This window comes from Apteryx rowi, unplaced genomic scaffold (genome assembly GCF_003343035.1).
Source record: "Apteryx rowi isolate R43461 unplaced genomic scaffold, aptRow1 scaffold_480, whole genome shotgun sequence".
Taxonomy (NCBI): domain Eukaryota; kingdom Metazoa; phylum Chordata; class Aves; order Apterygiformes; family Apterygidae; genus Apteryx; species Apteryx rowi.
The window spans coordinates 485371-498636 of record NW_020450739.1 but is presented as its reverse complement, the minus strand read 5'-3'; the positions used below and the strand labels follow the sequence as shown (position 1 = coordinate 498636).

The window sequence follows — 13266 nt, the reverse complement described above, 5'->3', positions numbered from 1 at the left end:
AAAACACCAAAAAGCTCTGCGTGGAGCTACAGAAGGCACAGATAGCTGACTAACACAGGCCTGGCCACCGAGCTGGAAGGTTATTCTCCAACACCAGGTCAAGCAGAAGCAAAGTCTCAGCCCATGTGGATTTGACACAGCTGAGAAGAGTCAAGGGAGAGACCAATACAGACACACTAAACCAGGACTGGAGAGGTAACTGATAGAGCACACAAACATTTTAGCCAAACATTTTTATTTAAGGAATAACTTTAATTAAGAATAACTTAAAACACAAACGTGGCCTTGTTCAACCTTACCCTACCAAGGGCCTCTACTCTTCAAGGAGGCAGTCTTTGCAAACAGAGTAACAACCCAAAGAGATAGCAATATTTTTGCTTCAGCATTATGGATTCAAATGAGAAGGCCCAAGAAGGGGCTCCAGTTAACTGAGTTCAAAGCCCAACAAACATGTTCCAACAACTCTCTGGCTGCAGGAAATAAGCATGTAGCATTCTTCACAAATATGCCCCTCCCCCCCCCAACCTCCCATAAGGAAAAGGTGCCTTCAGGCTTGATCAGAACATCTGTCTCAGTTCTGTTCCTGGTTATCAATCAGCCTCCAGCCTTCCTAATACAGGAGGGGCAAGGCCCCTCGCCCAGGGCTACTCTCAAAACATATGATTCTCTCAGCTGCTGAGGAATGGGCCAGTTGCACCTGAAGAGTCATGGGCTTCACAAGGTTGGACTTAGGACTCAAGGACTTAGAGCCCCAAGTTAATAAAAAGTTCTCAAGAACTGTCCAACAGCAGAAATCACCCAAAGATACAGGCACTGCAGCCAGAAACAGGCAGCGGACAGTGACAGAGGCAGAGCAGCCAGCCTGCTTTTGGCATATAACAACTGCACCAGTCTAGAAGAACTGAGAGGGAGGAGATGCAGGGAAAAAACAGCTTTTATACTCTCCTCAGTGCTTGCCCAGCAGAAAGTTGCTCTGTGCACTTTGCCAGGGCAGCACAGATGATACGCACAGTATTCCCAACCAGCAAGAGGTTGGGGAAAGAAGTCAGAACCAGGTCATGATCAGTAGCTCCAAGAGGTAACAGGGTTGCAATGCTAAACTGAGGCAGAAGAGGACACGCAGAGTCCAATCTCCAAAAGACTCCCTGGGCAGTGCACTCCTTCCTAATTTGCCTCGCAGCTGTCAAACTAAAAGCCCAAAGATTTCAAGGGATCAAAGAAGTCCAGAGGGCCAGAGAAAGAGAGGAGAGGAAAGCAAGGTTGCAGTGTAACGGACACAGTGAGAGGAAATCACATCAGCAATTATGTTACATTGCTTCCAAGCCTATGAGGTGGACACTGCAGCACTGGTTTCTAGCTTACGTTTCCTCTATAGGAAGATCTGAATACTTCAAACCCATCCTGTTCCTTTCAGTCCCCAAGTATCCCACCCCCCACCTCCCTGTCTCTCTTTGTGTGGCCCTGCCTTCCTCCACTCAGGCAATCTTGGCCAGCCATTTCTCAAGACCCTCGAAGTCAGCATCTCCATCCTCTCCCTTGCTGCCCCGGGCACTGCACTCCACGAATTCCACCTTCATGGGCAGCTGGGAGAAGTCAAAATCCTTGCCCTTCTTCCCCAGCTGAGTGGGGCCCCCAGCAGCTGAGCCATCCAAACTGGTGGGGGCTGCAGACCGGGTTACTCGTAAGGTGTTGCTGCAGAGAGAGAAGGGAAAGAATCAAGAACTGTGAACAAGAGGAACGGCCCAGAGGCACTCACCTACAGCATGGCTGCTGAGATGTTTTAGACCTGGCTCTGTCAATAGGACCCCAGTTACACCAAGGATGGAAGGGTTCCAGGGGCAGGTGCATGGCTCTGTCCTGTGAGGCACAGGCAGGAACAGGCACTTTGGCCACTTCTCCCAGTTATCTGCTGGAAGGCACAATTGAAGACAGGCCCAAGAGAGCAAACCGGACAGGAAGACCCTCAAAGAGACAGTGTTTAAGTGGGTTTTGTTCCACAATAAACAGCAGCAACAGTCAGGCAGCAATGCCCTGGTCTTAATCTCCCCAATATYCCCACAGCAGACACCAGTCACCAGAAGCTACACGTGGTTACAGTGGATCAGATAGATGCTGCAATATGGAGAGAGCATGGGGTTAGCAAACTGAGCCAATAACTGATCTGGGCTTGCTTGCATGGAGGCCTCCTGAGGGAGTTTATTCTCCCCCGGAAGACATATTTGCTGTATCAGACCAAGGTACCATTGATAACATCACCAAGAGAATGTTCTACTCTGCATTTACTAGAGACCCATCCTCATGACAGCACATACACCAGTACAAAAGTGCAGGCTGCAGGGGCCAGGATTAAGTCAGCTGTGTGTATGGGGTGGGAGGGGTAGAAGACACCTCCACAAACATCAGCCCTCCCTCCCCTAGACATCCATGAGAGAAAATGTGCAGCCACCCGCAGTCAGGACAAGCCCAAAGCATTCAAGTGTTCACTGCATCTGCTTTATAAGTGTCCTCCCCAGGCTACTTTCAGCTAATGATTTTGAGCCAGCAGACTTGAAGCATTGAAGCTAAAGCCTAAGACAAATGCCTAAGCCCCTTGGTACTTTTCTTGCGAAGGCTGAGAAAGCATCACCTGGTAGCTGTAATTCCCAAATACAACCTACAGAGAAACTCGCCGTGTGATTTGGTAACCTCAGTTTTTGGGTTAGACTCCAAGAGAGTTGCTGAATCTGGTCTCTTCCCATCTCCACTGGGATCCTCCAGCAGATGAGAGGAAGCAAACAGCACCAAACAAGCTGGCTCAGTATGATTTCTCACTCAGTCCTGGAGGACTGTGGTTCTCTCTCTGGTTCTGCTTCCCTACAAGGGCTGGAAGCAGTGCTGCTGGTAGGATGCAAAAGGCTGAGAACAAAGTCAAGTTCTTCAAGCCAGATGCAGCTTTTTCCTCCACTCCCCGAGTCAGTCCAGACTCCCAAAGTCTCCTACTCTGGAAGAAAACAGCAGCCTAACAAGCAGTAATGCCCCATCCTCCTTGCAGCAGAAGCAGTATCACTTTAAAAAGCCCACCCATCATCTTGGTGCAAGGCAAATTTCCTTATCCATCAATGCAATTAGCTTGCCAAGAGCACAGCCTGACACATACTAAGCAGATTACAGAGGGCTAATTAGGAGAGTAAAATTACTCAGCTTTTATTCAGCTAGTGGATTAACACATTCAGTCATTCCCAGATCTGATCATTCCTCAGCAAAAACAAGATAATCTGATGCAAGCAGGAAAATGGACATGCTGCAGATTGAACTGGCTCTAATTTAGGACTATAAGGGGAAGAAAAAAAAAGCCAAAGGCAAAAAACCCTTGAGTTGCACAGAGAGGGGGAATGGCAAAGACCCAAGACCATGCCTGCATCAGGAGTGGACACACCTCCCTGCAAGGTACCACTTCCAGGATGGCATAATGTCAGGGATCTGGAGGCTCACCCTGAGCCATGCCTCAAAGGGCAGATGAGGCTGGACACCAGCTGCCATGGGCCTCCAGTGTTAGTGGGTTCACTGCCACTTCCAATGGTCAGCCCACACCATCCTGGGGTTTTTATGCCCTGCCCTCAAAGCTGGACAGCAGTTGTCACAGGGCACATCACCCCCCCAAAACACAGCTCTCTGGGTGGGAAGGGCTCATGCAGGGAAATGCTACTGCTCATTTCCTCAGCAAAGCAAAACTTCCAACTCTAATATCAGTCTGGAGAGAGAAAGAAAGCTTCTTCCCCAAAATGCTCCCTCAGCAGGAACCCTGGAGTAGGAGCAGGGCACAACCACGGTCAAGCCCATGCATGAGTTCAAACAGGCCAAAGAGCACAAGATGAGGCAACAGCACTGGTCTCAACTCACACGTGCACCATTGCTAAGCAAAAAGACAAGTTCTGGCAGTAGAGGCTGAATCCTGTCTATGAGAGCTGCTTGTCTGACTGCAGGTGCCTGGACATAAAGGCTATTCAGCCCATGGTGCTCAAGATCCGCACTAGTTTAAGACGTAACTGGGGAGAGAGAGGCACCAGGACATCAGGGATCAAGCTCAGCTCACTGCACTGAGTGTGCTGAGTGCCTTTGGGGATGGAGATGGAGACTGACTCTCTCCACTGCTCCTGTGAGCAAACCCTGCCCAAGGTTCCCAGGCTGCAAAGTTGCTGCTGTTTCTGCCCTTCAGCTTTGCAGCACCTCAGTGCCTTGCCGTGTGCAGGGAGGAAGGAGGGACCCCCTTGCCCACACTTGCCAGGCATCCTGCTCCTGCAGAACACAAGTTAGAGGCAGTGCAAGGAGAAGGAACGGACCAAAAGAAACAGAGGCGCTGAGATTCAACTGCCTCTGAGGTCCCAAGCCAGGCCAGCACCGGGGGAGTCAAGGGGCTTCACCAGGCACAGATTTAAACAGCATTCTGTCCCAGGCCTTTGACTGACTAGAAGAGGACTGCTAGATCTTTCTCAGTGTGACAGAACAGTTTGGCAATGCCTGCTCTCAGTCACCCACAGCTACTCCTTTTTCACAGACTCAAGCTCAAACAACTGGACACAGGGAAAGAACAAAGCCCCCCCAGAGATGTGAGTTCAGGAATGAGAGCGCAAACATTTCCTTGAGTTCTCCACACAAGCACATCAAAGTACTGCAGATCAGCAAGGGAATGGCAGCAATTTGCCAACCTGCTGAAACAACACTGACTAACAGGGGACAGAATACGTAACTCGTATAAAAATCCTACTTTTATACAAAAATAACTGGCAAACATCCAACATCAGAACCAAGGAAAATTTATTTTCCTGGAGAGATTGATTATGTGGCAACTAACTCCTCCCTTATGAAAGATCAGCTATTCAGTCTGGAAGAGGCAGGAGTGCAAATAACCCTGCTGCCATCTACTGGCCAAAGGGACCACCGACAACATGGCTGTGCCCCATGAAAATGCATCTGTTCGGATACCAAAGATCTGCACTCCTCCTCCTGACTCCAAGAGCTCCTGGTTGTTAACTGCAATCCTGCAAACCAGCCCTGCAAGGAACAGACAGGCAGATCATCCAGCTGTGTGCCTGGGCAGGGGGAGCAAAATCTCTGTCAGATGCTGGTGGTGAAACTCGTGAAATAGTTGTCTGCAGAAGATGCCTCCACACAACATTAGGCCATGGCACAAACTGCACAAGAGCTGTCCAGATTTCTCCCACAGCAGATTTGGCCCCATTACAATTACGGGACTCATATTAGGCAGACTTCGTGCACAAAGATTAAACTGAACTAAAAGATCATGTTCTATTTGCACCCTTCCAGGAGAAACTTGCAAGTGATGATGCTGCAATTCATTCAGGTGGCAGCTTACGATGTGGCAGCAGCCTACAACCTACTTTCTCCACCTCCCACTTGCTTTTAAAACCTAAAATTAGCAATAGATTGTACATCACCTGCCCTCCTAGGTAAATGCCCTTCCTCAGCAGGATAAAATGGTAACACAGGGGCCCCAACCAGGCTCCTGCAATGCTGCGTGGGAGCCTCTGTCAACTGTGCAGGTCAACTAGACAGGCAGAGGGCACTACCTCCCCAATTCTGCACTCCAGACCCTTTCACATCAGGGTGGCCCATACCAAAAGCCTCCTCTGCCAGTACAACTGAGCAGAACTACACAAGTCTTCACACCAGTCACAGAAAGCCTGACATTTGAGAAGGCAACCCCACCTGTACATCAAAGCAGACAGAGCCCTGGGGCACGGGAGACATCCCTTAACCTGGGGATGGCAGCCTTTAGGAAAGAATAGTGATGTTTCTCCAAACTACAGCTCCTAGGAGGCAAGGCATTTTTTGTACCTACTGTTGGGGCTTTTTTTGGCCAGACAGGAATGTTACTAGATCTTAATGCTTTAGCGGGGGTCACTTCTCTCATCCTGGGTACACCTACACATACACAATGGACTGCTCTTTTTCTGCTACGTACTGAGCTTGCTGAGCATTGCAAGAAGAGGCAGAAAGAAGAAAAGAGAAGAGAGAGAGATGTTCAGAGGGTTTAAGAGCCCATCTCCCACTTACAGCTCTTTCTCCAGCTGCTGTTGAATAAGTTTTGCTGATTTTGCCATTGTGACATCTAGAAAGAGAAAAGGAGGAATTAGCTTTTTGGTTTTAAGTGAGAATTCAGAACCTGTTTCCCTCTTAAGACTGGGCAAGGCAAGCTCTGCACAGAACAAGACCCTGGTGATGAGACTGTGCAATCATAACATCACCCTGCTCCCAAACCAGCCCAACAGGTACAGCAAGGCCTGCTTATACTGTGCTGCCATAAAAGTTACCAGGATAAAGTCAGTAGTTTCTGTGCTAGGATAAGTGACACTGGAGCTCTGAGTTTACAGGCATGAATGGGAGCAAGCCAAAAGTCTGATATAATTTAGGGAATGTCTCTCTTTTTGCTCTCTGGGAGCAGGGCAGTAAGTCACTTCAAAGAGAGGACACAGCATAATCTTCCACCCACAGGCCTAGCACTGGCACCTGTTCTGGCATTAGCAGAGTTCAGCACAGTGTTTTTTAACCTATGGCACATGGACCCCTGAAGGCCCCACATTGCTCCTAAAGTGCCTACAGGAAATAACTAAGGGGAAAAAAAAAGTCTTGTTCTGACAGAAAGCATCAAATTGTTACATAGGGAACCGCACCTCCACTGGAAAAGTTGCAGAGATTTGAAAATTTGGCACTTTTCAGTAACTGGATCTTGCTGCTCATTGAAGCAAGAGAAAGCACATAATCATGGCAGATGAACAGCTGTTTGATTTTAAGACTGAGGTTACCAGGTGTACAGAGGTAGTAGCTCACTATGCTCAAACGGATCTTATTTTCTGCTGCCTACAGATTCAAGAAGACAGAGTTCTGCACAGGCTTCTGTTCCCTTCTAGAAAGCTATCTGCCTTACTTAAGCCTACCTAAACTCCTGCAGCTCTTCGAGCGGTGCCTATCTGCATAGTTGTTTGAGATATCTGACCTAATAATTCTTCCAAAAGCTGCTAGAAATGTTTCTGCTGAGTGGTCTCTGAATCTACAATTAATTTCCAGCCTTCATTTTGCCGAAGTCCCATTTCCTAAGGAATCCAGCACCCATGGCATAAACCCCTGTTACTCAATAACTGAATCACTATTTTATCCTGCAGAGCAGCAAATAATACCTTGCTTATTGCAAGCAATCAGCAATGCAGGTGCATTTTTGAGCACGGTGCTATCGACCAGGACCTGGTACAGGAATTCTGCCACGTCCTTCACCTCCCGCTGGAATGCCACACTGTCCACCACAAACACGATTGCTCTGGAGGAAAGGGGAAAGAACACATGCTGGGCTAGAAGCTCTGTAACCATCTGGCCACCGCAGATATTCCAGCCTAGGCTAACACATTCATTTCCACACCTGATCTCATTCAACCCAAGAAAGAGGAGAGTCTCTGGGAGCAAAAGCCAGGCTAGGCCTGGGTGTTGGAAGGTCTAGTCTTAAAGCTCAGTAGGGCATGCAAGCATGCATCTGACTGCATAGACATCATTGCCAAGAGCCAGTGTCAATGTACAGTTGCCTTCACCAGGAAGGCCCTGCAGACTGAACTCTTTCCACCAGGAGGAGACTTAAAATGCTGAGTAAGGCCCTGGGAATGCAACTTCTGCTTCTACCACAGACTCCTTGAGCTAGGCAAACACCATCTGGGGCTGTGGAAGGCTGGATGCAATATTGACCTGCAAGGGAATATGGTGCTGTGTACAGAGGGGGGTTTCTGCCAAAATGCAGCACCGAACCTGTCCTCAGACAGGACTGATAAAGAAGCATGGCCGACGAAGGCTCCCTTTCACCAGAATGCCAGGTTGATGCTTTGCTCCTCGTGGAGCTGGCACAGTCCCAGCACGTGGTAAGAGCAGGATTCAAACCACCTCCTCTTCTCGTCATGAGCAGGGTATCTTCTGCAGATTAGTGCACGCTGGCTGAAATACACCTGACGTACAGTCCCGGCAAGAAATCTGCCGCTCTCTGTCCCAGGGACATACTACAACCCCTGACCCTCCCAGCTGCATGTCCTTTGCCTTCTAACCCACTACAAACTCAGGCAAGTGGGGAAAGTCAAACAGTAACCAACTCCCACCACCGCAAGGCACAGCTAACGATTTTCAAGGCACAGCCATACGGGGTGAATCCAGCCCAGCTCACAGCGCAACACATTCTCAGGGCCATCATCCTGGTTTATCACTATCAACAACATCACCTGCTCCCTCCTCCCTGCCAACCTCCTCCAACTTACCTGGCAGCAGCCTTGAACCTCTCCAAGAACTGAAGCCGTAAACTCTCATGGCCTGGGAGGTCGATCAAGGTCACATTAGCACTCTGGAGACAGAAGAAAGAAGATATTAGCAACACGTGATCTAGCAGTACACATGCTCAAGGCCTGGGAAAAAACAGTCTGGTAGCAGATTCCAGTTAGCTTGGTGCTGGGGCAGAAGTGAGCTGGTGAATCCCCATACAGGACAGAAGCACACAACTCTCGCCAAAGAGCAGTCTCTCTCCCAGCCCAAACAATTCCAACAGGCAAAAGAAATGCTGAGAAGCGACATTCACGGTCAGCACTTGTTAAGCAGGCAGCCAACACCAGCAAACCATCCAGCAGAGCTGAGAGAACAGAGCATGACTTAAGAGAATGCCCAACCCATTTCTCTTTCACAGTATCTGCCCTCCAACTAACCTACAGGCATAGCGTGAAAGACAAAGCTCTATCAGAGTTATCTTTCTCAATACACCAGCAGATTTACACTGTCCCTGGCAGCAAGTAGACCACCACAATCACAGATTCCTGTCCTGCAAGTTCCTGATACATAACGCTGATCCCATAACCTCTGAATCAAGATATCCATATTCACACACACAGACAATCCATCCAACTACAATTCTACCTAAAATACATATAAATCTGGGGGGAGTAACAGGAAGGAAGGCCCTTGCAAAGCACTTTTTGAACTGAAAGCAGTGAACGCCTTTTTCCACAGGCTGCCAGACAAAGCAGTGACATTAAAGAGAATTCTTCACGCACACTCCTAGTCAAGATGGGGCCGTGTCATCTTTCTCAACACCACTCCAGTTGTTCTCAAGATGGGGAGAGAGCACTACACAAGACCCTATCCACTTACTGCTTTGGGATTTTAGTGGAAACCTTGACTGCAATTTAAAAAAAAAAAAAAAAGTAATCACAAAAGCAGCAGTCCCTTTTACAACATTCTTCCACCTCTCCCCCTCCAAATATTTCCTATCTGTCTGCTCAACCTTAAAGAAACACTGATAAAAAAAAAAGAGCCATAAACTTCATTTTGCTAAGTTTTTAACCTATTACTACTGTCAGTGAAGATTGCCAGAATGCAACATTCTCTACCTTACAAGTCACTTTATACATTCGCCAGCACTTAACATGCTGCCAGCTTGCCAGTTTCCCCTGCTATGTGTTCACCCAGCAACAGGAAAAGAAACATTTCTAAATCTAAAGAGAGATCACAGAATCACAGATAAAATCTTTTTCAAACGCTAAGAGCTTCTAGCAATACTCAAAAGCAGATGAAGGTCTCTTTTTCTGTTAAGTGAAACACTCTTTATTCCTCTGTAATCGGTAATAATACTAGTTCTGAAATTTCGCAACAAAAGCTAGAACTTTACTGTATTTCCATCAAAGTGTAAAAAAGTGTAAAAGATCATCATAAATTGAAAATAACTAGGTCTGTGACATAACCCAGAAACTGAAAGTAACCATGTTTTTTGAGATTATCTGAAGTTCAACCAGAGGATCTTTTTATTTTCTGGGGAGTGACAGAAATTACCGCCAAGCAGATAAATGGAACAGGATGGAACATTCCCTTCATACATCTCCCTCCTGCTCCAAACCAGGTCCCTGTCCTCACAGTACTACATATTTTATTCAGCTTGCAAAAGCAGCTCCTTTTTTCTTTTAATTAAAAAAAACACCCCCACACTTGCCCATCTTTACAAAACTGACTCACAACTGTGGCTTTCAGCTGGACAAGTTTAATACTCTGATAAGCAAAGAAAAAAAAAACTTGCAGAGCCAAGGGATCCCTATAATACCTCCCAATTTTTTCTTGCATTTCCAGTGTGCACTGACTATTGCAGAAAAATCCTACCCTACACTTGGACCAAACTAGGGACTAATTTCAAGCTGGGAAGACTGAAATGCACAATCAAGCCAGGCTTAACAAAGGAAGCCAACTTCACCCAGACAAAGGTATCAGCTGGCTGAAACAATTTTGCGTAAGTTTATGAACCATCAAACAAGTGCCTACTCACCTTGTCGCTGCTGACTCTGTAAATAGCAGAACTGTCGGTTATAGAAGTCTGGGTATCTCGGTACTTGCCTGTCAACAGCTGTGAAGGGAAATCAAACATTTTCAAGAAAGGGARACTGAAGGAACACGGACTTCACATTTCATCCACTCAAAAGTTTAAGTGATCTGTAAACAGTAACAGACTTCAAACATCCGCCTTAAATCTTAACACGTATAAAACAACTTCCTTTTTTTCTAAAGAACTTTGAAATACACCCAGGAATGAAAAAAAAAACCCTGCGTTTATATACTGAATCTTCATGTTTTTAAAAATAAGGAAGAAAGTGGGCCTGCAAATCCTCCCGAGCACCTTCACCTCACTACCGAAGAGGGTCAGACAGCAGAGAGGAAGGCGCACGAGCCGGGCACCTCTCCCTCACGTTGGGTCCTTTCGCAGCCACAGCGAGACGCCGGCCGCCACTCACCCTGGCGAAAAGCAGTGTTTTCCCCGCATCGCACAGGCCCAGCAGCAGCACTGCCTTCCGGCTGCTCTTCCTGCCCTGGATAAACCTCCAGATCACTGCGGGAGAGAGGAAAATCCCCTAAACCCGCCGCTAGCGGCACCCGGGCGCTCCCAGGGGGAGCCCGGGGGACTTAAGCGCACCCCGAGGCCGGCCCGCGCACTGCCGGGTCAGCCGAGGCGGCGCCGCGGCAGGCCGCGCAGCGGCCCCGCGCGGCCCGGGGACCCGACTCACGCAGCGTGAGGGCCACGGCGAGCAGCGCCAGGAGGACGGAGAGGACGGCGGGGTCAGGGGCCCGCAGCTCCCGCCGCAGCGAGTCCAGGTACGGCTCCAGCCCACCCGCCGCCATGGCCGCCCGCACACGTGGCCCCACCGCGCCGCGCCACAGCACTCCGCTTCCGTTCCCGCCGCCTCCTGGGAAGCGCAGGCCGCCCCCCCCGCCGGCGCGCGGCCTGTCGGGGGCTGTAGTCCCGCGCGGAGCACCATGGGAACCGTAGTTCCTCGGCCTGGCCGCCCCGGGTCGTGGCGGGTGGGGAAGACGGGCCCTAGCGGCCATGGCCGCAGACGTGGCCTTCGTGGCCGCCCCCTCAGCCCTGTCGCGTGGGGCGCTGAGGTGAGGCGGTGTGGCAGGGCCCCCAAGGTCAGCAGTCTCGAGGGGCAGCAGGGAGCTGGTGCCTCATGCTGCAGGCCTGGGCACGTGCCGCAGGGAGCATGGCGTGCACACGGGGCATGAAGGACCCTGGGAAGCGCCAGGGCAGAGGTGCCCAGCAGGCCACTTGGCGGGRGGCGGATGGACAGGGCTGCTGTGGGGAGCTTGCAGGAAGCGTTCAAAAGTTAGAACTGATTAGTAATGGGAAACTGCAATTTCGCCCAGTGTCTGTTGGGAAGTCAACAAGGCAGGCCCTTAGCTGGTACCTCTCATCCTGCCCTCTGCATGCAGCAGCAATGACATCCTGGTTCTCTGCTGCCTGCAGGAACATGCGTTTGGAAACTGTTAGAAGAAGAGGAACAACTACTGTTACGAGGGTGGGTGGAGGGCAGGGATTCATCAAAATGGTCCCCAAACCCAGATGCAGGCTCCATGGCTCATCCTAGTCTAGGAGGTGAAGGAGCATGTTGGCCATTACTGCAGGAGTCTGTATTAAATGCACAACAATGCCTTGAAAAGAAAGACAAAGCAACTGCAGAACTCCTGATAGAGCTCTTTAACTACCTGGACATAAAACAACTGAAAAATTGAAGAAGTAGAGCACATGAAAAAAGTAGTGCAGATAGCATAAACAAGGGATACATATTCAGAAAGTGTAAGGTCTAAAGTGAGTTTTGATTAGCAAGGAACATGAAAAAGGGACAAAAAGCTCTATAAATACACAAAACCATTCAGAGGATACTGCATAATCTGTAGTCTTTAAGAGCAGGTTAAACAAGCCATCTGTCCAATATACTTGATCCTGCATAAATGAACCGAATTTCATTGCTTCCCTTCATACTCTACATTTCTGTCTTCTAAGCTAATCTTCAGTCAAGCTAGTGGACTTTTCACAACACATACCGTATGCCATTCAGAAGTCATAACTGCAAGTCCATCAAAATATTCCCTGAAAATCAGAAGTTGTTAGCATTTTACTGCAGTCATTGCCTCTTCCATGCCTGCTTTGACCTCAGGAGTGGGGCCTGATGGCTTGTTTCAGACTCTGTTCCTCTGAAGCACAGAACCTCAGTAGGCCCTTTTTAATCTTGCCTTTTTATTTGCATCATGGATCAGAGTCAGGCTACCCACCTACTTGTTTATTTTCAGGTCAGCAGCACATAAGAGTGAGTGAACTACCAAAATACATGTTTCTAAATAAGTCCTAGATGTGTTCAAAAAAAAAAAAGTCTGAGCTTGGAATCTCCAAGTCAAATATTCTGTGTTTTAAGAGCACTGCCTGGTGGAAATAGTTCTGCTGTCTGCATTATTCAGACCCAGCCAGTTGAGATACAAGATGGAGGGGTTTATGTTCACACCTTCCCTCTCATGACCACTATATTTTTTGTTCTTTTGTTCTTCCTTCTCCACCCTTCAGTTCCCCACACACATACACTCTTCCTATATGCCAACCACACTAGCCAACCGTCATCTGCCTAGAATAATGGGATAACCTGAGTGAGGCAAAAGCACTGCTAATTAGGGCCTAGGATATATTTAACCATTTTGCTTTGAAAAAATGCTGAAACAAATTTCTCCACTGGGTAGCATTAGCTTTAAATGACAACAGCCAAAGTGGTATCTGGGACTGGACTACAGCAAGGGGGGGAAAGGAATGGGCTCAATTAATGTTTTGAAAAATCTCAGGAATCCCATTTAGACTTTAAGATTTTATTTTTTGCTGTGATGGCAGCAGAGAACTGAAGTTCAAACAGCCACTTTCAGAATGATGTGGAAGGGTAAAGAAAGCAG

General features: G+C 48.4%; 1 protein-coding gene across 1 annotated transcript in view; it reads right to left on the bottom strand.

The window, feature by feature from the left end:
- Positions 1-216: 216 nt before the first annotated feature.
- Positions 217-13266, bottom strand: part of LOC112972274 (ovotransferrin-like) — a 29513-nt gene continuing 16463 nt past the window's right edge. The window contains exons 18-24 of the mRNA XM_026078598.1: positions 11061-11419; positions 10791-10885; positions 10328-10405; positions 8286-8368; positions 7176-7312; positions 6055-6109; positions 217-1692 (exon numbers count right to left, since the gene is read on the bottom strand). Of these exons, the coding sequence (XP_025934383.1) occupies positions 1476-1692; positions 6055-6109; positions 7176-7312; positions 8286-8368; positions 10328-10405; positions 10791-10885; positions 11061-11419 (1024 nt within the window). The 3' untranslated portion in view covers positions 217-1475. The remainder of the gene's footprint in view (positions 1693-6054; positions 6110-7175; positions 7313-8285; positions 8369-10327; positions 10406-10790; positions 10886-11060; positions 11420-13266) is intronic.